Source organism: Rhodamnia argentea, chromosome 2, assembly GCF_020921035.1.
Source record: "Rhodamnia argentea isolate NSW1041297 chromosome 2, ASM2092103v1, whole genome shotgun sequence".
In the NCBI taxonomy this organism is placed as follows: domain Eukaryota; kingdom Viridiplantae; phylum Streptophyta; class Magnoliopsida; order Myrtales; family Myrtaceae; genus Rhodamnia; species Rhodamnia argentea.
In genome coordinates, this window is record NC_063151.1 from 29,993,933 (window position 1) to 30,014,493 (window position 20,561).

At 41.5% G+C, this 20,561-nt stretch overlaps 3 protein-coding genes across 6 annotated transcripts; all 3 read right to left on the reverse strand.

The window, feature by feature from the left end:
- Positions 1-3,340: 3,340 nt before the first annotated feature.
- Positions 3,341-7,327, reverse strand: LOC115740079 (protein FAR1-RELATED SEQUENCE 5-like). Of its 4 annotated transcripts, none has more exons than XM_030673464.2 (2): positions 4,988-7,327; positions 3,341-3,855 (listed from the first exon to the last, which is right to left on the reverse strand). In XM_030673464.2, exons 1-2 carry the CDS (start codon positions 7,094-7,096, stop codon positions 3,697-3,699), a joined length of 2,268 nt encoding a protein of 755 aa, XP_030529324.1. In that variant the 5' UTR covers positions 7,097-7,327; the 3' UTR covers positions 3,341-3,696. The 4 variants fall into 4 exon arrangements, with proteins under 4 accessions (XP_030529324.1, XP_030529313.1, XP_048129593.1 ...); XM_030673453.2 differs by having other exon boundaries at positions 3,341-3,861; XM_048273636.1 differs by having other exon boundaries at positions 3,722-3,861; positions 4,984-7,327.
- A 1,570-nt stretch (positions 7,328-8,897) lies between these two features.
- Positions 8,898-15,766, reverse strand: LOC115740098 (pyrophosphate--fructose 6-phosphate 1-phosphotransferase subunit alpha-like). Its single transcript, XM_030673475.2, has 19 exons — positions 15,628-15,766; positions 14,835-15,007; positions 14,329-14,441; positions 13,814-13,888; positions 13,627-13,740; positions 13,460-13,527; positions 13,161-13,244; positions 12,426-12,479; positions 12,061-12,141; positions 11,871-11,964; positions 11,714-11,787; positions 11,341-11,451; positions 11,203-11,247; positions 11,054-11,110; positions 10,392-10,496; positions 10,201-10,317; positions 9,987-10,090; positions 9,594-9,759; positions 8,898-9,032 (listed from the first exon to the last, which is right to left on the reverse strand). Exons 1-19 carry the CDS (start codon positions 15,715-15,717, stop codon positions 8,904-8,906), a joined length of 1,854 nt encoding a protein of 617 aa, XP_030529335.1. The 5' UTR covers positions 15,718-15,766; the 3' UTR covers positions 8,898-8,903.
- Positions 15,767-16,764: 998 nt separating this feature from the next.
- On the reverse strand, positions 16,765-19,165 carry LOC115740107 (bZIP transcription factor 60). The gene is given in 4 exon segments (XM_030673487.2): positions 16,765-16,910; positions 16,913-17,137; positions 18,045-18,268; positions 18,676-19,165. Coding segments are annotated over 4 exon segments (924 nt in total). The 5' UTR covers positions 19,086-19,165; the 3' UTR covers positions 16,765-16,845.
- Positions 19,166-20,561: the final 1,396 nt, after the last annotated feature.

The following is a 20,561-nucleotide window of genomic DNA, read 5'->3' on the forward strand; positions in this document are numbered from 1 at the left end:
GTTTGAACTTGACTTCATGAACAACTACTGCTATATATACTTTTTTTCGCTAGTAATTGAGTGATGTAACGGAGGTGCGAGATGCTAATTACAGTGGAATCCTCCGGTGGATATAACCCTAGTTTAAGGGTAAACCAAGATAAATCTTATATCCCGATTTATCATTCTTGCTTGTACACTATATTTCGTTGTGGTTGTGCGCTAAACCCTAACAATTTGTGCACGCGTGCTCTCTCTATCATGTAATAGCCCAATGAAAAACATGCCCTTTTCCTGGAAGCAAGATGGTACGTTAGAAGAGACTCTGCCACCCTAATTTTTTTTTTTTCTTCTTCTCTTCTCTCTTCTCTCTGCCTCTCTCTTAATTTCACACATTTTTTTCTTCAACCTCCATGGAGGGGAGGGTTTGAGCTAGATCTCTCCGTCCCCTCCCCTTTTTTCTTAGGCTGTTTGGATTCTTTATTTTCTTTTCTTGTTTTGTTTTTATCCCATTTTGGAGCTTTTCTCTTTCAATTTAGTCTAGATCTAGAAGCTTCTCTCCCTCATTTTCGGAGAGATTTCTATCCCAATCTAGTTTAGATTTGGGGATTTTTTTTGCATGTATATATTCGGGGTTTCACTTTCATCGGGTTTTGTTGGTGAATAAATCCAGTTTAAAAGGAGATCGGAGGAGCTTTTTGAAGGTTTCGGTCACACAAGTGTCGACGTACTCGTTCAACCTTTTTACTTTGCTCGGTGAAGGTATTGGTCTAACCAAACCTAGGCTCACATTGCCGAAAGGCAAAACCGTAGCAACAGATAGAGATTTCGGTGTATGCTCATTTTTTAAGATGGATTCGGTGAACGGCCACCGATTTTGGTGTGAAAAAGTTACATATATGTTCTTTGAGCGTGTGGCGGATAACCTTGTTTAGATAATTTCTCTTGTTATCTGAAGCTTGTTGTGTTTTGCAGTTGTTTGGGATTTGTCTTGATTTGTAGTTGAACTAGGATATTTCTCTCTTATATTTCGAGTAAGTGAACGAAATGTTATTTTGATTAAAAAAAAAATGCTACATTAGATTGAGAAAGGTGATTTGAGAAGGTTTTAGAATGAAGGTTTTAGAACGACTCTCCATCACTCTCATGCAATAACCCAATCAAATACATGCCCTTTTTCCTGGAAGCAAGATGGAACGCTAGATTGGGGATGATGATTTGAGAAGGTTTTAGAATGAGCTTGACTTCCATGGGAACACCAGACGAGTTGCAGATTGGGCAATGACTTACAAGTTAGGAACCGACTTTTCTTTCAAATAACCTTTCGATTACGTTGGAATTGGATACAGCTTTGAAGAGAAAATCGAATCGAATCGGTCGATACTAACTGATAAAGAAAAGAAAAAGGAAAACAGGAAATCGATGCACTTGGGTGCTCATAGTCATAATATAGAGGACTGGTAGAAACCAGAAGCTTTTCTTTTTGGAGGCACAGTGACCTGTAGCAGTTGTGGTGGCGCAACCACAATTCAGCCGCAACTCTTTTGTCTTGGAGAGAATTGCAAGTTTCTGAAATTCTCATAGATGCTACTTAATCTTCAGGTCTGGAATTCTCCTGGAAATGCAAGTGAGTATAATCGCCTTGGGTTATGGTGATGTTTTTGCTTGTAGCTGCTGATTTTTTTCGTTCGATGACATTGGATCACTTGAGGAGTTCGAAACAGCCGGCAATTTCATCGCGCAGAAAACTTGCCACGCGATATGAACTTTTTTGTTTCCCCGCAAGCTAGAGATGTTAATTTTTTAGCTATTAGGGCTTAAATACGATTCCGGTATTATATAAATTGTATGAAGAGCATGTTTGATAATGGCCGGCCATCTATTTCAACATACTCTAATCCCAAGTCTAATTTGTCTATAAACAAGAAGTGTAAAAAAAAGTAGATAATGTGTAAAGCACACACTAAACTAGAACGTGTTAGTGTCGACAAAAGGAAGATAGAAGCAGCCAAGGATTGTAAATGCTGCTTCTCAATGTCAATCTTAAAGGGACAATTGTCAAATCTTAAAGGGATTTTAACAGTTGAGGGTGTTCCTTGTCTAATGCTCCATTTGCTGGTCCAAACTTCGAGTCAAATGAAGATGATCTGATACGAACAAGATAAGAAATACAATCAATTCATCACTCATAAGATTCGAAAGTTTTACTCAAAAAATCAGCACGTTATGATTCACCGTTGACGAATCACGAAATGAACGTCGATATTGATCTCGTATATGCTGACCTCTAACTACATATCCCCCCTCCAAAAGACCCAAAAAAAACAAAAAAAAGGCAGTAGGGATGACACAACAACTGGTATATACGGCGTCCGGCGAAGTGATGCCGGCGATTGAGCTCGTCATCGCAACACTTAGTAGTCGTTCCACGCTTCAATTTCAAGGGATTCATTAGCTTGTTTAGCTAACTTCTTATGCATTTGTCCAGAAGAAAAAGTGTTATTATGCATAATCATATTCCAACACACAAACATAAGTTGTCACGAGTCCGTGTTTGTGGCACAATGCCATGCATAAACCACACGGCACGAGCAGCAATATTTGCAGTAGAATAAGTAAACCCTCAACAAACCACCGCGGACCCTCTTTTATTCTATTTTTCTGTCTTACATACGTTGAGCTATCATTCTTCAACACGCAGTAGGCAAATGCGAATCATCTCTGCGTTGTTCTCGGATGACCCGATGTTCTCATTATCGCGTTATAATTCGGATCTACCATCGCTTTTCTTGCTTGGTTTTGGCTGCCCAACCTCCTCAATGACTCTTTAATTACTCAAACCAAGCTTTTTGGATGTAATTACTTTGGCTGCCGTGACATTGAGGGATCCTACCCGACCGGCCCGGGCCGACACTTTTGGTTCCACGATTTCAGATGGATCATCTATGAGATGAGGAAACAGTAACTGATTTGATGACATACAATGAAGCACCAACTGTTCTGAGCCTTTCAGGTCACATTTAGGATACCGTTGTCAACAAGCACTTCGTTTCAGCACGTTCTTCTTGTTCTCCAACGCTGGGCGGCAATTTTCCAGTAGTGAAGAATGCGTTTATCGAAGGAGCACCAGATTGTGGACAGTTGGCGAATACCTCCATCAACACAATGGAACTCGGACACCAAGTGATCCGGCTGTATAGACAGAATGCAGGAAACATTTGAAAGTTCATAGACTCGCAAACATTCGCAACATCTGAAACCAGCTCCGGCAGGCAACAGAAGCCGTTGTCATTGCCAGTGAACAATAAGCAAGCAAGTAGCGGCATTTATTTTCCACAAAATTGTAATCATGCACTCATGCTTCACAAAACCTGTTATATTTATAACTATACGAAACAGGTACAAGTACACCGTGCAGAGTGGATTACCTGGCTAAATTACAGTGAACAGCCACCGTCAACACCACCTACATTCTGCAACATCCGATCTTCGCCCATCACAAAAGTTATTCTAACTTTACATCCGTTGATCTGCCATGGGTAAGTACTTTCCTATTCCTTTCAAAGGGGAAAAACTTTGTGAATAGTGTGGTCTCCAAAGCTTAGATGATACAGGACGGGGTCGAAGGGGAAGAACTTAACCCAATAACGTACAGCAAATCAAATCTGCTATGCTACACTATATTACAGAGGAGCGGAATGACATTGCACCTTTCATTCAGCCTTTTAGATTGAGCCTCACGTTTCGAACCTTTACCAATATTTTCAACTTTTGTTCCTCCATGTCTTTCAAAACTGCAAGTAATTTTCTTCGATATTCTTCACATTGCAGACTTGCATTTGCCAACTCAGAAGTAAGTTCCTGTATCTTCTCATCCTGTTCCTACATGAGAAAGAGACATTATTTGACAATGGCATGAGCTCAATATGAAACAGGGTAAAAGAGCACATTCCCACATTGACAGCATTCCTGACACAAGCAGCTCTGGCTGAGGTTACACTCAAGACCAAAGCAAGCAAATAACATTCTGGTCATCCATTAAATGATTGTACAGAATGGCGACTGACATTGATCCACAAGCTACCTCAAGCAGGACTAAGGTTTCAAATGAGCTTTAGCCGAAGAACAAAAAACTGAAGTTCCATAAAAAGCCCCTTCAGAAACAATTCCAATGGAAATATGCAGGAGCCCAAAGCTGGGAAGATTAGCAATATTCTTACTATACTGCTTCTAAATGCATACGGAATGTCATCCTGCTCTTCAGACTAGGGGTTGAGGGCTCGTAGAGAAACACAGGGCCATATGTCTCTCTCTAATGCGAGTTCTTCTGATAGAGACAGGAGTCAAGCATCATGGGAGGATTTATTGCCAGGATATTTGCTATGATGCAACTCACATATCTTGCTGGCAGCAAATACCATAGGTGTTTTATTAAAGTAATGGAATAATGAGTATTAAATCGGCATCAGCAGAGACAGAAATTATCCTAAATTAAGAAAGAGATACAGACAGACCTGAGTTGCAGCCTACAAGCAACAAATAAAATTCTTGAAAGATCATGAAAATCAAGCATTCGGTATGGTGAAGTGGAGACTCATGCCATAGATAATGAGGGCACATAGCTCTTGCGATGTATTTAAAGAATCATCTCAACCTAAGATATTTCTATTGCGCGCCACTACAACATAATAATATCTTTTATTAAATCTACTTTTACTGGAAAAAATTAAAGGATCATAACAAAAAGGTCATAGTAATCATATAGAAACCCACCCAATGTGAATATAGTGCCCTTCAACCAAATATATATATAGTGCCTCAATAACTCAAAAATACAGCAGAAGGAAATAGATGAAGTGAGACTTTTTCTCCAACAAGCAATAACTTCAGTGAACTATGCAGAAAGATTTCAAGCAAAGGATCCTCATCATACAGCGCAGAAAATCAGATAAATGACCAGCACTTCTGAAAAATAAACCTGAAAATTTCAGAAAGTTTCAGAACCTACTGTACAGCGAGATGATTGAATCTGGCATCCTTTTATCAATGTTTTCTGTTCAAGTCCCAAACCACACTTCTTAGAGGCAGCAACCTTTTGTGCGGCTATTTGTAGAGCATCCATGGCCACAGTATAGCTATGTATGGATTTTGCCCCATCCTCTACATATTTGATGGCTTCGCGGCGTAAATTTTCATAACATGCCGTTAAGGACTCCTGCAGATTACTTGGGAATCCGACCATATAGTCATCTGGTAATGACTCGCTTTTGGCGTTTCTTGTCCACCGAGTTAAAATATACTGAGGTGGAAGTGTAAGGACGTTCATTACTCTAAAAACCGCTAGTATATGCCTACACATGATACCAGAAAATTCAAACATTTGGCAGCTACAACAAGCTTTCTTGCTGAAAACGTCAACCTTAACAAAGTGAGCTTTGTGGTCTTCCCCAAATCTGGCAACTCGATACACAGCTTCCAATTCCATGTCTTTAATGATGGTTGCTGGATAAGCCAGAGTCTCAATTAATTCCTCCTGAAATTTTTTGAATATCTTTCTTGTATAGACATTTGCTGCTTGTTTTTCCATAGGAGAAGGTGTTTTCAGAACAGGTGCAGTATGTAGGGTCTCATAATCAGATTTGATTTCTTTTTCGTGCCTTCCGGCAATTGCTTTTTCATATTGCCTTATCAATACCTGGATACTTGTAGATGCATTGATATATCCATCAAAGTAGGAGTTTATGCTATCGCTTCCTTGCATTATTGACATCTCTCCAAAAAATGTATCCATTAGAAAAACAGGCACCCATTTTTGCCGAGCATTATACATCAATTGAAGCCATTCATTATTTCTGAGACCATATGTTTCAAGGAGGGATTCCCAACATAATTCAAAGTCTTCGACAGTCTCTGTGATATTTACACACCTTTGAAACTCCGCTTCAAAATTTGGATGTGAGCAGTAAACATCTGACAATTTCTCCCGAGCTTCCCTAAATACATTCCACCTACAAAAGCGGTGACGACTTCCAGGCAACACATGAGCCACTGCTGACCTAATAATTCTATCCTGATCTGTTGTGATAGATACAGGATGGCTACCCGACATAGCATCAAGCCATGTCTGGAATAGCCAAATAAATGATGACTCTGACTCATTGCGGAGCAAGGCACATCCAAATAATACAGGCTGTCCATGATGGTTCCACCCAGTAAATGGGGCAAATGGGACTCGGTAGCGATTCATCCTGTACGTGGTGTCGAAATTGACCGTGTCTCCAAAATAGGCATAATTCTTTCTCGAGCTTGCGTCAGCCCAAAAGATGTTCCCAGCCAGATTGTCAAAATCACCCTGGACAGCACAAAAGAAACCAGGATCCGCAGCCTGCATTTGCTTCAAATAATCAAGGACAAGTTGAACCCCGCTTCCAAGTGTCCTCTGCCTACTACTACTCATATAATTCTGGCAATCAATTTTAGTAAAGCCAACACTATTTACGCCACCAGATTCCTTAATCAGCACAGACATCACACCGCTTGGTCCCATTCCCGCCGCTTGAAGAGTATCTATCAAACTCCTAGCAGGACCAGAAACATGCCTATGCGACCGTAGGCAATGCACCTTATCAGGCGGCACAAGCTCGTGATTATGTTCTTTGACAAATTTCGAAACAGCCCATTTCCCAGAACTCTGCTTCTTCACGGTTATTTGAGCCTTACACCCAACTCTAGTGACGGTACGCCGCCGCTTGGACTTACTCTCGCTACCCCCGCGACGGAACCCCTCACGAGAGCACACGACGTGGCGGCACATGATTGAGCCATCCCGCCGCGACCGCTGGTACACACTGACCCGGGTGCCGAAACCTGTTCGGCGAGCATACGAGTTGTAAAAAATCCTCGCGGCCTGCTCGGAGTCGAACTCCATGCCCTCGCAAGGCTCCAGAATAGGGTCCACATCGGAACTCGACAAGTCACCAGCACCGGACGACGCGGACCTCTCGACTAAATCGTCAGGGTGTCGTAAGTCGAGGCCGGTGCCGTCGTCCTCGCCGGCCGAATCACCGACCTCAAACTCTACGACCTCGTTTCCTATGCTCAGGGGCTCAAAATCCATGACCAAGCAGCAGGGCTAAGGTCCTATTGATCTGGCAACCATTCTGCTTATACAAATGAGCAAGCATGGCAGAGTGAGAGAGCCGATCATACTAACCCGAAGATTGAAAATTGAATCTGCAGAACAGTGAAGCCCGACCCCGAGAAGGCACAGCAACAGTTGTAACGTAGTGGGAGTCGATCTCAAGCATGAAGCATGGAGAGAGAGAGAGAGAGAGAGAGAGAGAGGAGGGAAAATGAGTTGGGGAGAAAATACTTGGGTGTGGGGGTGGCGAGGGAGAGATGCTGATAGGTCGTGACCGAGTGCGGACGGGAGGTCCGATCGCGTACTGCGGGCCGTCCGATCCAGCGCTGACAGAATCGGGGATGATTTCTGATAATTTACTACTCGTTGACGCACTTAAAACAGTAAATAATTACATAATGATCCTACCAAACTACTAATCGAGGAGAGAAAGTCACCAACCCATCTAACAATTGTCGCCCTCTCTTGAAAATTATTAGCCATATTCGAAAAAATGCCCCAATTTCAGCTCAAAGTCTCCTAACGACAGATCAAGAATTTTAAGTTCAGGAGGACTAAAGTGTTTTCTGCTTTTGAAATTTTATGTTTAATTGCTATAGAGAAATAATGAAGGTAATTAACACATTTTGAAAGATTACCATTTCCTCTCAAAAGTTACAAATCACTTTCGAAAATCCATTTGGAATCCTAAGAGGGAAGCGGGAGACACTACCACTGGGACTCTCAAATTTGCCAATGCTGTTTAACTTAGTAAAATTATATGAAAAGATCTATTTGAAACCCGTATTGTTTGTTTTTTTCTAAGAAACGACTACGTAATTGATAAGTTAAGCCCGGCAAATTATTCATTGTGAACCGAATATACGATGAAATAATCAATAAACTAAGTCTCAACAATGAGTTTGGTAACTAAGATTGCACTTAACGTGCAGGTGCTACTTTTCGGCTACGAGAACATATGGGTACCATCAGTATTAGTGGGACGTTCAAATTATCTAGAAGATCTAGACGCGTCACCAGAAAATGAGTGATAGTCGAGTAGCGAGCATTTGAAAGCATTCGCATGCATCAAGTCAACTTTTTTGGTATTTCCTTTTTGGCGGGTGTAATAATCAAGGCGACTTTAGTCGACGTGCTACTATTAACCTTCGAAGGTGAAGCTCATATTTCCAATTCAAAGGAAACAATTGAAAATTAAACCAACGCACCCCCGCGACCCCCCGGGGCCGCGCGGGGCGACCCATAATCTCAAGCGTTCGAAAGCAAGGATCGAGCCACGTGAGGAGGCCAGGGTGACGCCCCGCCACCCCCAAAGTTCGACCGTTCTCGTGTCAAACAAATATATTCATGAAGTGCTTCTCCTATATTTGTCTCTGGTTGGAGGGATCGAGAATCAAATATCACGAGCTATACAAATTCACGGGAGAAGCTGGCGCTCGCATTACCACATCTCAGATTAGCTCGTAGCACTTCAATTAGGAATTTACTGGGTGAGAACTCTAACAGACGATTCTACAGATTTACCTATAGATCGGAACGTGGACTCAACAGTGATTTCGAACTTTGCAAAACTTTCCGAGTCTCCCAAAATTTGCAGAACAATCCTCTGGATTTTCTCTCCAGATACAGCAAGTTACAATTGCTACCGAGAAAGACGGCTAACCTAAATTTATTACCACCACCTTAAAGTAACTCCACCGCAATCCTGATTCAAAATGTAAACGAAGAGGAAAAGAAAGATATCTACAACTGTACAAGGGTCGGGGCACTCAAATCCGTCCATTCAAAGAGGAATCTGGCCATCGGAGGAAGGCATGGACATAACTGAGAGAACGTCAGTGACGGAAGCCATAATGCTCAGAGCTGCTTTCAGAATGTCTTGCGAACACCCTGGCTTTACAATAGTTCGGACCTGGAACGAAAAAAAAAAAGAGGCACCGAGAGGTGAGTGCAAATGTAGTCGTGCTCCAAATGAGGCAAGAAATGAGGTGACAGGGAATCTCTCTATTTTCTGTGTATACTGCAAAACGACTAACTCTCTTTTTACCTAATACGCCAAAGTTAGCTTTCTTATTTTTGTGCTATTTTCAATTATATCCACATAAGCACACCAAGATTTAGTCCTTGCTGAAGGCCATTTTAGGATTTTTTTCACATTTCGCTGTGACCTGTTATTTAATGTTTGATTACATTGTAAGATCACTGCTACTACCATGCACTTGCTACGAGAGAGAGAGAGAGAGAGAGAGAGATCATATAGTTATTTCTGGTTTTTTTTTTTTTTTACCTTCTAAATCCTGATCTTTCTACGGTATAATTCCATGATCCCAAGTAGAACCATCAACATATTAAGCTAATGAGCTCGGCGTTTTGTTCAAGTTCAGTTAAACATTCTACCCAATTTTCAGTTTGCTTGTTTTATGCCAAGCAGGGCAAGAGGCTATAACATGTCTTAATAGATAAATTAGAATACCTTAACCAGATATTCCTGGAGCTTCTTAACACGGCCCATATAGTCCTGGTCTTCCACGCACAAAGTTACTGGCTTAGAGTCCACACCAGGGCCATCAAACTGAAGGGGTCCTGGATTTCTATAGACATCCTCCGTCAAGAATTTTGTTGCATTTTGTCTCAGCAACCTGCACAAATGCTCCACTTAAAAACTAGGGAAATAATTCGACTCAAGGTACTATACAAGCATCTCAAGTCTCAACACCGGGATATATTCCTGTTGCTTGGCTCAGTAGAGAGAAAAATGGTAGCAAGATGCAACAAAACTGCAGACCAACCAAACCAGAATTTTTCAGCATTGTAGAGAACTCTAACTAATCAAGCCTATCAAGACTCATAGACAACAGAGACTTACTCATAGGCTTTTCCTTTCAAATCCACAGTGGCTGGATGAATTGCAGGTTTCCCAATGGATGAGGCCCCGGGATTTTGTGCCCATCGTTTGATGGTCATCATTGACTAGTCATGACATTAAAATTGGTGACATGAGTATTGTCTCTCTTATGTGAATTCTAATGGCAATTATGAAATTCAGAGTATTCGCAGATGTCAGTAAATGATGAACATACTGCTATGGGGGCAGCACCACAGCGCCACTTATTGACAGGATTCTTCAGATTAGTTACAGTAGCCATGTAACCATTCAAGCCAGCAGCTAGAATATGGTAGCAGATATGCCCAAGAACCTAAACAAAAAATATTTCATAATCACTTTACTAACATGTACAAAAGAGACCGAATGCTCCTTGAGACCACTTACATAAGCATAATCGCAGTCAAATTTTGATGGTAAAGATCCCCGAGCTTGATAACCAAAGAAGTGGCATATAGCATTGAATTTCTTCCCCTTGTATGTTCCATCTTTCTGTTCAAAACCAAGGCACATCACAGACTGAAGATCTCATGAAGATAGAAGAGGGATTCTGGAATAAAGGGATATTGATATCCTTTTCCAATGAATGCGATGAGAAGAGCAAAAACATTATTTTGCAGAGTCTCAGAAAACAATAGAATGGGAACATAATGTTCAAATATTCCACAATCTTCCAAAATCTAAACTAAATTAGTAGAAACTGGTCTATGTAAAACCCATTGTTCTGTAGAAGCATCAGCTCGTCATGTGAATGACAAACACTGTCTCATAATTCTATCCCTAGATATAAAACTCGGGCAAAATAACCTCATCTGCACTCATGCAGTTGAATATATCACAAAAAGCTGCAAACCATCAACTCCCTCAAATCCCAGCTTAGAGAACCTGAATAATACAAAGACCTAAGGGAGAAAAGAAAAGCTAATGAAAATAGGGAATAAAAGGTAAAGGGAGAAAAGGTTTGATTTTCCTGACAGGCATTATTTTTGTTGCTGATTAATTCAAATGTGTGCTGAACCATGATGCCTGACCCAATCACAGTATCTTACCATCCGCTTATTCATTTCTGCCTCCACCAGATGTGCTAGAAGTTTTTCGGTTTCAATCTGAAAACAAAATCAAAAATGTATCACTTAAAACAAATTATACATTTCAATGAAGTGTTCAATCATCGTAAGCAAGTAGATTACTCCTTTACCTGGGACAACTGAGCAGAGTCATCTGATTCAGGGAAAAGGATCAGCTGTAATATCAAAGCTCTCAGTTTAGAGATGGAATCGTAGATCATTCTTTAGTATTGAAAAATCTATTGAACGATTACAAGGTATAGCTGTACCTGTTTCCTGATGAAGGGTGGCAAAAACTCAAATAATGCTGATGCCCAGGGCGAAAGTTGAGAGGAAATGTTATCAGCAGAAACACCTAGCTTGAGCAATCCGTGAATTTCCTGACAGAAGAACTTACTGTTATTACACTATGAGTTCAAAATTTTAACTTCGAAAGGAGAAGCTCCTTTTGAATAAGAACCAACCATAGCATCAAGAGGAGCAGAAAGTATCCCTTTGATTTTTACCTCTAATTTCCTGATATCATTTTGGGCGTTCTCTTCTTTTCTTTTATGCTTGTTTGTTTGTTTTTTGTTTGATTTATTTTTGGTTGTTCTCTTCTTCTTTTTCCCTCTTGGGTGTTCTCTTCTTCACAGGTATTACCTTCAAAAGAGCATAAACTTCAGGAATGCTCTCTATGAGCCCTTCTGGCAATAGGATGACCCCGTGGGACTTTTCTGGATAAAAGTTATACATATTCAGTAAGATAAAGTCCACTATGAACAATCAAAATATGACATGAATATAGCAGGAGAAGAACCTTGCACTGCTCTAGCTTGAACTGCATCACAGATTTGCTTTGTAATGTCAAAGAGAGTAAGCTTTGATGCAGCAACTTCCTCTCCAAGAATCACCTGACGGAAGGGGAAAGAAACAGAGAATTTCTGAGTAAGATGTAATACATGAAATTCTCTCTTCTAATCATAAACTGGCAAACTGAACATGCTAACCATATTTGGATGGGACTGGAGAGTGCATTCCAAAGCTACATGTGATGCCTTCCGGCCCATGAGTCGGATAAAATAATAGTACTGCAAATAAATGTAAAGAAATGTTAATATCTTCTCAAAAGGGAAAAAGATCATCAAAAGCAACTGACATGCACATGATGTCCAGCAAACCTCAACGAAAGAGAGAGATGAGGCTAACATGCATTAATATATGGAGAATTTACGATTCATGTAGAGAAACAGAAAAGGAAAAGTTTTTATGACAGTTAATTCTACATTTACCCTACTTCAAAAGCATCAGAAACATTTGACATTACAATTGATGCTTAATAAGAGGCTTCGCTTAACTTAAATCATCTAATTACCTTCTCAGCTGAAAGGGCATCAGTGCAGACATTACTGATGAGTTGGGAATTCACCTGAATGTAGAAAACAAACAAGGAGCTTTAACTTACATTCATAGAAGAGCAACTTCAAAAGGCTTTGAGTAGACACAGCTTTAACTGGAATCTCACCCAGAGACAGGAAGCATACGATACCCCCAATGCAGTTTTGTATGCAAAAGAAAATGCGATCACGGATCATGTACGCTGGGAACATATCGATAAAAAATCTCATTGTTCAAATTTACTTAGTGCATCCAAAATGCCAATGCCACCCTCAGAACTAGTAAACGTGATCTCAAATAGATATGGAAAAAAAATATATCTAGTTTGTGAAACGTCACCCAGCTCTATTGTGCCATTAGCCTTTTCTTTGAAAGCAATCAACACCCTAGAGAGAGAGAGAGAGAGAGGGGGGGGATTGTTTGTAGGTATACCTCAAGAAGGATTTACACCATGAAGACAAACACCCATTCTTATAATAATCTGTTCAAGATTCCAACTAAAAACTAATTCATTACTGACGTCATCCACGAGGTCTTGCATTTTGACCAATATAATATCTCAACGACTCCAAATTAATAAAGTTGGAAAATGCGGTAATATTCCCCAGTCCTGATAACCCAGTTTCCATCTTACTATATGAGTGCCTCTTGCACCTAACAAACCACTAATTTGAAAACGAAAAGAAAAAGAAAATTGAGTGCCCTTCAGTACCTTACAGATTGTATCAAAACCAACGTCAGTTTCCACAAATTGATTCTTCAAATCTCCATTAAGCGTCACAGGAACACCAACCACCTGCAAGAATTAATTAGAACTAACAACATTGTGCTGCAGGATACTCTATTATGTATCTTTTGGATGTCCCCACTCTAAAAGAACCACTAAGTTCATATTGCCTTGAAAAATAAACAAGAGGTAAAGTTTGCCCCTCTGGTAGAACGGTACAGAACGACCACTTCATATCATAAACTTCAAAATATCATGCTTCTCAAGGCTCACAGATTAAATACCTTAGTAGGGCATTTTGCTTCAGCAAATGTTTCTGCAAGCTGAGCAGCGTCTGTGTTTGATGTAACCCCTTTACAGATGTTACAAATACAAAGCTTAGAAACTGAAAATTACTCTGAATAAGAGATGAAAGACATCTCGAAATTTTTTTGTGATATAAAATCATTACCTCCAATAATGACGAGTCCATCCAATTTCAATTCCTTGCATGAAATTAGTGCAGCATTAACTTGCTCCGTTGTTCTTATTTGATCCTTTGTCCGACCAAGCAAGTCATACCCACCTGATGAGAACAACCATGTCAAAATTCATAAAATTGGCATATTTAGAAAAGAATTTCTCAGGCCCAAATATACCTTGGTTTCTGTATGTCGAGAGGATGTCATCCGTCATCTCGAGAGTTTTCTGAGCAAAAAGACCTTCAGAACCACCTGTTCAGGACAACAAGAATCAGTCAATGCCATTAATGTAAGGCTGCAAAAGAAGAGGATGAACCATATTCGAGACATCCACAAAGAAATTATTTAATGATAATGGAGAAAGATACTAGATCCCCAATCTGACAACCTTTTGCCAGCAGAGTGTTTTTCCTCTAATTATGCAAAAGGAAAGGTATCTTAGTTTCTCTCAAATTGTTACACAAAATATACAAAACACTACATAAGCCGATCATAATAAATCGACAGCCAAGAAAATAACTTGTGAAGGATACATGAGGATTCGGGCAAACATACAAGATAGAAAAGACCAATGAAAATCAACCCGTATTAGTGAAAACAAAGAAACTTGCTCACAATTATAACAATTTTTAAAGAAGTCAAGTCAGACATGTTCATGCACAAGGAGAAATGAAGCGAAACTTGCAGCATACCAAGAAATCCAAGCAACACATTCTTAGGGTTGTGGATCTTCAGAGCCTTGTAAAGACCCCAGATAACGTTATGTCCTCCAGGAGACTGTCTGCCACAGAATACTACACCCACCCTGTATTAGAAGTCACATAATAGCATCAACTAAAGCTACATCAGACATGAAAATATGAATTCCGAGCAATAATTACGAAAGGCATAACCTATCCACCTAGCAAATAATACCGCCAACCCTGCATTCCATCAATCAAGTGTGAAAAACCACAGAACAAAGAAATTAGCGCATACAATTGCTTCACTATTGCATTTCAGTTCAAGGCTTTACATTTAGCAGATGGACTGAAGATTATCTAAGTCACTGCTTAAACAAGAGGCATAAATTTCCTAACTCTCAGTAGATAAAATCATCATCATTGACAGACAGGAAAACTGAGATAATCAAATACGACTATATCATCTAATTATAACTAAGAGTAAGGAATGACAAAAGCAGTCTCAAATTAAGTACCTGATAGGAGGATGTTCTGTTATAATCTGAGCATCAGGGACCTTCGCCGTCGCCCGAAGGAAGTGAGCCAAAGGCTGACCATAAGTGTGCGGAAAGTATCGACTGATGGAATTAACATCAGCAGGATCTGCTGCCGTTGTAGCGTCACCATATTCTACCCTCACGGTCGTTCCCTGCAGGGAGAACGACCCTATCAGCAAGTGTCCACTCTTAGCAAAACTACTCTCACCACAAACTGAGAGCCATCGACCAAGCAAATTGGTTACCAATGTTGAACGAGTACTTCCTTCTCCATATTTAACGACAGAAGCACAAGCTGCTAGCACTAGCGAGCTCTACGGCTGGACATTGCTAGCACTTTCACAGTCATGTCCATATCCACATTCACAAGGAAAACGAATCATCCATCAGATTGAATAAACCGATAGACGTGGCACAATTGCGTTAACTTGTTCCAAAACGATCCTCGGAAACCAACGATTGCTCCCTTCCACCGTAGCTGAACCGTCGATTCAAGTACGTAAGCACATCGCCAAACTGCTTTAGATAATTCCTTAGCAGGAGGATAGAACGAGCTATGATCACACTCGTCGGCATCGAATTCTCGCGACAAAAACCCTCGAAACGCTCGACGAACGAAACCACGTATGAGCGCAACCGGCGATCACACTTTGCAGGAGCAGGAACGCCGGGAGCTTAAAGAAAACAAGGCAAAGCGGGGCCAAAAAGCACAGGCGGAACGAGACAAGGGGAGAGAGAGAGAGAGAGAGAGAGAGAGAGAGGAGGGACGTGCCTGGAGACAAGGAGGGAGCTCGGGCTGGTAGAGCGATCGTTGCTTCTGGAGGTGGGAGAGCTCTCTGGGAATGCCGTAATCTGAGTCCATTGTCGCCGTTGGTGCGTGAGTTTTGCTGCAGAGTCGTAGTCCTTGAGAGAGTGGGTCGTGCGTGCGCGTTTCGTCGTCTTCGAAATGGCTGGTTTTATATAGAGAGAGAGAGAGAGAGCAGAACCCGCGGAGCCGAGCACACCAGTTTGTTCATGGCGTGCTCCGGGGGTTTTCCTAGCGAATTCACCTCCGTTTTGCGCGTTATTACGAGCGTGCCACCATCGATTTTGATTGTCCATAAAGCCAATTTATCTGATCACTGATCAAAGCGGCCGTGAAATATCCCCAAGCAAGAGGATATTCTGGTACTTTCAATAGGTAAGCCCATTGAATCACAAACCAACGTCGAGCATGAATTTTTTTCTTTGGTCAAACGCCGAGCACGAATTGGATCGCATGGTTTCATGCGGAAAGGTCCTTCGATCGCTGCAAAACAACGTCCTGCCTTACGATGCGTGCGCGCGGCGAGTCATGCTCACGTGGATAACATGATTAATCAGCGCCAAGCCCAACATTCGCATATATTATTCTTGTCTTTCTCATTTGTCTTGTCTTAAAGATGATATGTTCCTTTTCTTTTCCGATTTCATTAAGAAGGGGCTTAACGAGGACAGGATAGCAAACGCCTATCTACCACGTGACAACTGCTGTGGTCAAATGTTTAAACGAGAACTTGCAAACTATGACAGCGAAAAATTAAACGCTTTTAACAGTCGGTTGATTGTTCATCGAAATACCCGTAGAAAATGTTGATCCAGTTTTTAATCTTTCCATCATCGCGGTTCCAATGCGACCTAATAATCCATGGGACTTCCCCTTGTTTTGGATAAGCAAAACCTGTGACGAAATCCGGCATGCCAAAGACCAACGAGATGGTTTTTCAGAGGAGTGGAGCTTCTGTGTCTTTCAATTCGTGACTTCACAAAATACCCTCTGCATGAAGTTTTAAATAGCACGGTGACGATAACTCAAGACGAACCAAGAAAAGGCAGGATCGCCGATTCTATGTTTATGCTAACAGCCATAGATTTGCATCTCAAGTCACTCCATTTACTAAACCGAGCAGAAAAACATAATTAAACAAGAGCCTGGACGACTTCTTTTAGGTTGGTTTCTAGATGACACCCATCAAAAGTGACATCCCATGTATGAAAGATCACGTCGTGCCAAAGCTCGAGGAAGAAAATGGCACGTTTCATTTTTGTCCTCGAACCTCTGCATCTCCTGGTCATGATGAAAGATTGTGCCATCGATACTTCAAACACATGACCTCGCATTCCTCTTGGAGCCCGACTTCTCAGATCTCTCTCTCCGACGTTTTCCAGTGGCAGCGCCACCAGCCGCAATTGGAGAGACATGGTCAGGGTAAACAGGCACATGACGCCCAGGAACCAAAGCAGGGAACCCAACAGCAGGGATTCTGTATCAAGAACCCAAAAACAAATGAGACAAAACGAAATGCGTGCGTTACTCTAAAATTAGATGTACAAACCATGTACCAAATCCTAACTTCCTAAGCACTTATCCTCGATTTCTATTCTCTGTTCCACACCTTCACTCCCTTCTTGTTTTACCTTTTCTCCCTAAATCGGGCTTTTCTCCAAGTTAATATCAGAAGAGATTCCAAACTGAAAGCATGAGAACTTTCACCATAACCAAAGATCCTACACACTGAACAATGGACAACTTCTAACCACCCTCCCAGGAAGATGCATCAAATTAAGAGAAAGGGAAAGTCGGATCCCAATACGAGTAGATAGTAGATCCTCCATGTCACAATTAGGAAGTAATTGTCAATACAACAGTGCAGATGCAAGGAGTCAGTTTAAAAGCAGATTGTTGCAAAAGGGTCTGCAAAATCATGTTTCTTCCATAAACCTAGAAACTACAAACTGACCAGCATCCTTAAGTTGGCAAAGGAAAATAAAAGATGGGTGCTTATGGAAAGTTCCGTGCCGAGAGCAGAGTCAAGAAAAACTCGATTTTCAAGTCTCAGCTGCACCAAACATCTGGAGCTTAGATTCATATATACAGACATAATCTGTTAGAGACACAAAGGAACTGACGATTTTTATCGGTTTCGGTTTCAGTTTCAACTTCACTAGAGAATGGTCAATCTTTTTTGGCCCTTTATAATCGATGACTTCACAGAAGGCAGAAATTAACTTCAAACTATTGCGTGCTGTTGAATATTGTGCTCAAGACTGCAACCAGTGGCTTTTTTGATCACATGAACTCCGCAAATCAAATGAAGAATTCATTATAACGGAGTCTAAGAAAGAATATATTGATTTCCACATGCTTCCAAAGCAAAAGTGTAAACATACCCAACAAGAGCACGGCAGACTCCTGCTTGGCCATGGAAGCACCATATGCGCTGCCATTCTCCAAACTGAGACGTAGAGCTTGATTCTCAGCCATAAAGCACTGGAGCAACCGCCCCAGTCTCCGGCATTCCCCTTCTAGATACTTGCTCTTCATCTCCAACTCTTTCACGAAAGATTTCTTTCTCTCCCTCGACCTAGCCGCCGAATCCTTATTTCTGAGCTGCCTGAAATAATCCCCCACAAGTCCTCAATATCACGTGGAAACACCTAATATGCACTTTCAAATACAGATTCTCCACGCCATCTAATTATTCCTAAACCAAAGGAAACTAGCTCATAGAATCACACGATGCATTATATGGTTCTTAAAAATCATATCCAGTATTGAAGCAGTAGCTGTAGCATGTTCGTTATTACTACTACGAAACCTCACTCAAAAGTCCTTTACAGGGGACCCTAATTATTAACATCAGCAGATAAATCAAAATGATTCCAGACAATATTGACATGAGGCAAAGACCATCGTCATCCAAACAGAGTACGACACGCAAAATTAGGGAAATAACCAACAGCAGCTTCGTATGGTAGCATCCACGGTTGAAACAAAGCTATACACACGAATTACTGGTACCTTCTCCGTTTCTTAGAGACAGGATCGTCATCAGCGTCCTCAGAGAGCTCGTTATATCCGGCGACCGGCTTCTCCTCTCGTTCGCCGCCGCCGCCGCCGGATGAATTGGACTCCTTGTCGCTCGCGCCGCCAGCCACCTCGGACGGTCCACCCTCGGCGGGATCAACGAGCAAGTCGGCGCAGAAGCGATCAAAAACCTCCTGACCCGGTTCGAAAGCGACATCTTGCTCGTCGTCCTGCATCAAGAGGCTCTCGATCTCGCCAATCCACCAAGACAGAGAGTCGGGAGACGAAGCATTGACGTCGCCGGCATCGAGCAGGCTCCCAGTATCCGGTGACAATTCGTCGAGCAGGTTTTGGGAATCGAATTCCAATACTAGGTCATCTCCTGGTAACTCTAGATTCTCCATAGAACAACAGCAGAAGAAGAAGAAGAAGAAGAAGCAACAAAAAAAAAAAGATAAAAATAAAATAAAGTGAAGAAGAAAAGCTGTAGAGTCTCGTTTGACGCTAGGAACTTAAGATTAAGAAGGAAGAGGAAAGAAACAAAACGCGTCCGCGGATACTTTTCTTCTTCTTTTTTTTCGGTCAATAAAAAATGTGCGGATACTTCGAGAGCAAGGAATTGGAAACTTCTTCGAAATTACCAATGAAGGACAAAATTATCTGATATTTTGACGTTCCTCGCTCATTTTAAAGATTCTTAGCATCCATACGATACGCGTCCAATGAATTTGAGAACTGAGGGACTAATGCAATTAGGAAAAATTATTAAGGATTTGAAAGCTGAAAAATGCAAAGAGATATAGCAAACAGAAATTGTATTAAGTGTATTGATTAGCGATTATGATGGAGTTAAAATTTATTACATAGTCACGTGGTTTTTCAGATAAAAAAATTTTGGGAAAAATCCAAAAAAGGGCTTGAGTTCTCTTGTTTTTTCAAATAAAGGCCCAAAGTAAACTATGTTTCAAATAATGGCCCAAAGTGACATAGCACGTTTCAATTAAGAGCCCGAAGTGGTCATAATGTTTCAAAAAAGGGTCTGGCCTGAATGACGTTTTCGTCATTTAACATTTTAATTTTTTTATTATTTTTTTCTTTTTCCTGATTTAAAAAAAAAAAAAAAAAAAAAAAAAAAAACTACGCACGGGCGGGAGGGCTGCCCCTCCCGTCTATGGCCGCCAACCCACCCCCGGTGGGGGGTCGGCGGGCGCGGCGAAGGTCGGCGGGGTCGCCGGAGACCCCGCCGGTCAAAGGCAAGGGCCTCTGGCCCTCTCCCGAATCTAGGTGAGGCCAACGGTCCCCGCCCGGATCGGGGACCGCCGGCCATCGCCCCGCCGCCGGTAGGGGGTCGCCTAGTCAAGGCGACCTCGGCCCGATCCCCGGCAACGGCCGGCAACCCTCGATGCGGGAGGGGACCGCCGGCCTCACCCAAATCCGGGAGAGGGCCCTACCCTCTCCCGGTTTTGGCCCTCGCCTCTAGTTGGCTAGGTCGCCGGCGACCCTTTACGCTTGTGAACGTCCACTTTCTCCCTTATTTTTTTTTTTTTAGAAAATAGATAATAAAAAAGAAAAAAAAAATTAAATAAGTAAAAAGACTAACATACCCTTAAATCATTTTTTTTTATAGATTTTATGATCATTTCAAACCCTTATTTGAAACAGTGTTCACTTGGGCCCCTTATTTGAGAAAACATGAGGACTTCGGGCCCTTTTTTGAAGCAGTATTCACTTGAGGTCCTTATTTGAGAAAACATAAAGGCTTTGGGCCCTTTTTTGGATTTTTCCCGGGAATTTTTCACCATGTAAAATGCTTAAGAAAAAGTTTGTGAGTTAGATTTTCGGAGAAAAAGGGAAAACTGATATCGCAAACCCCCCCCTCC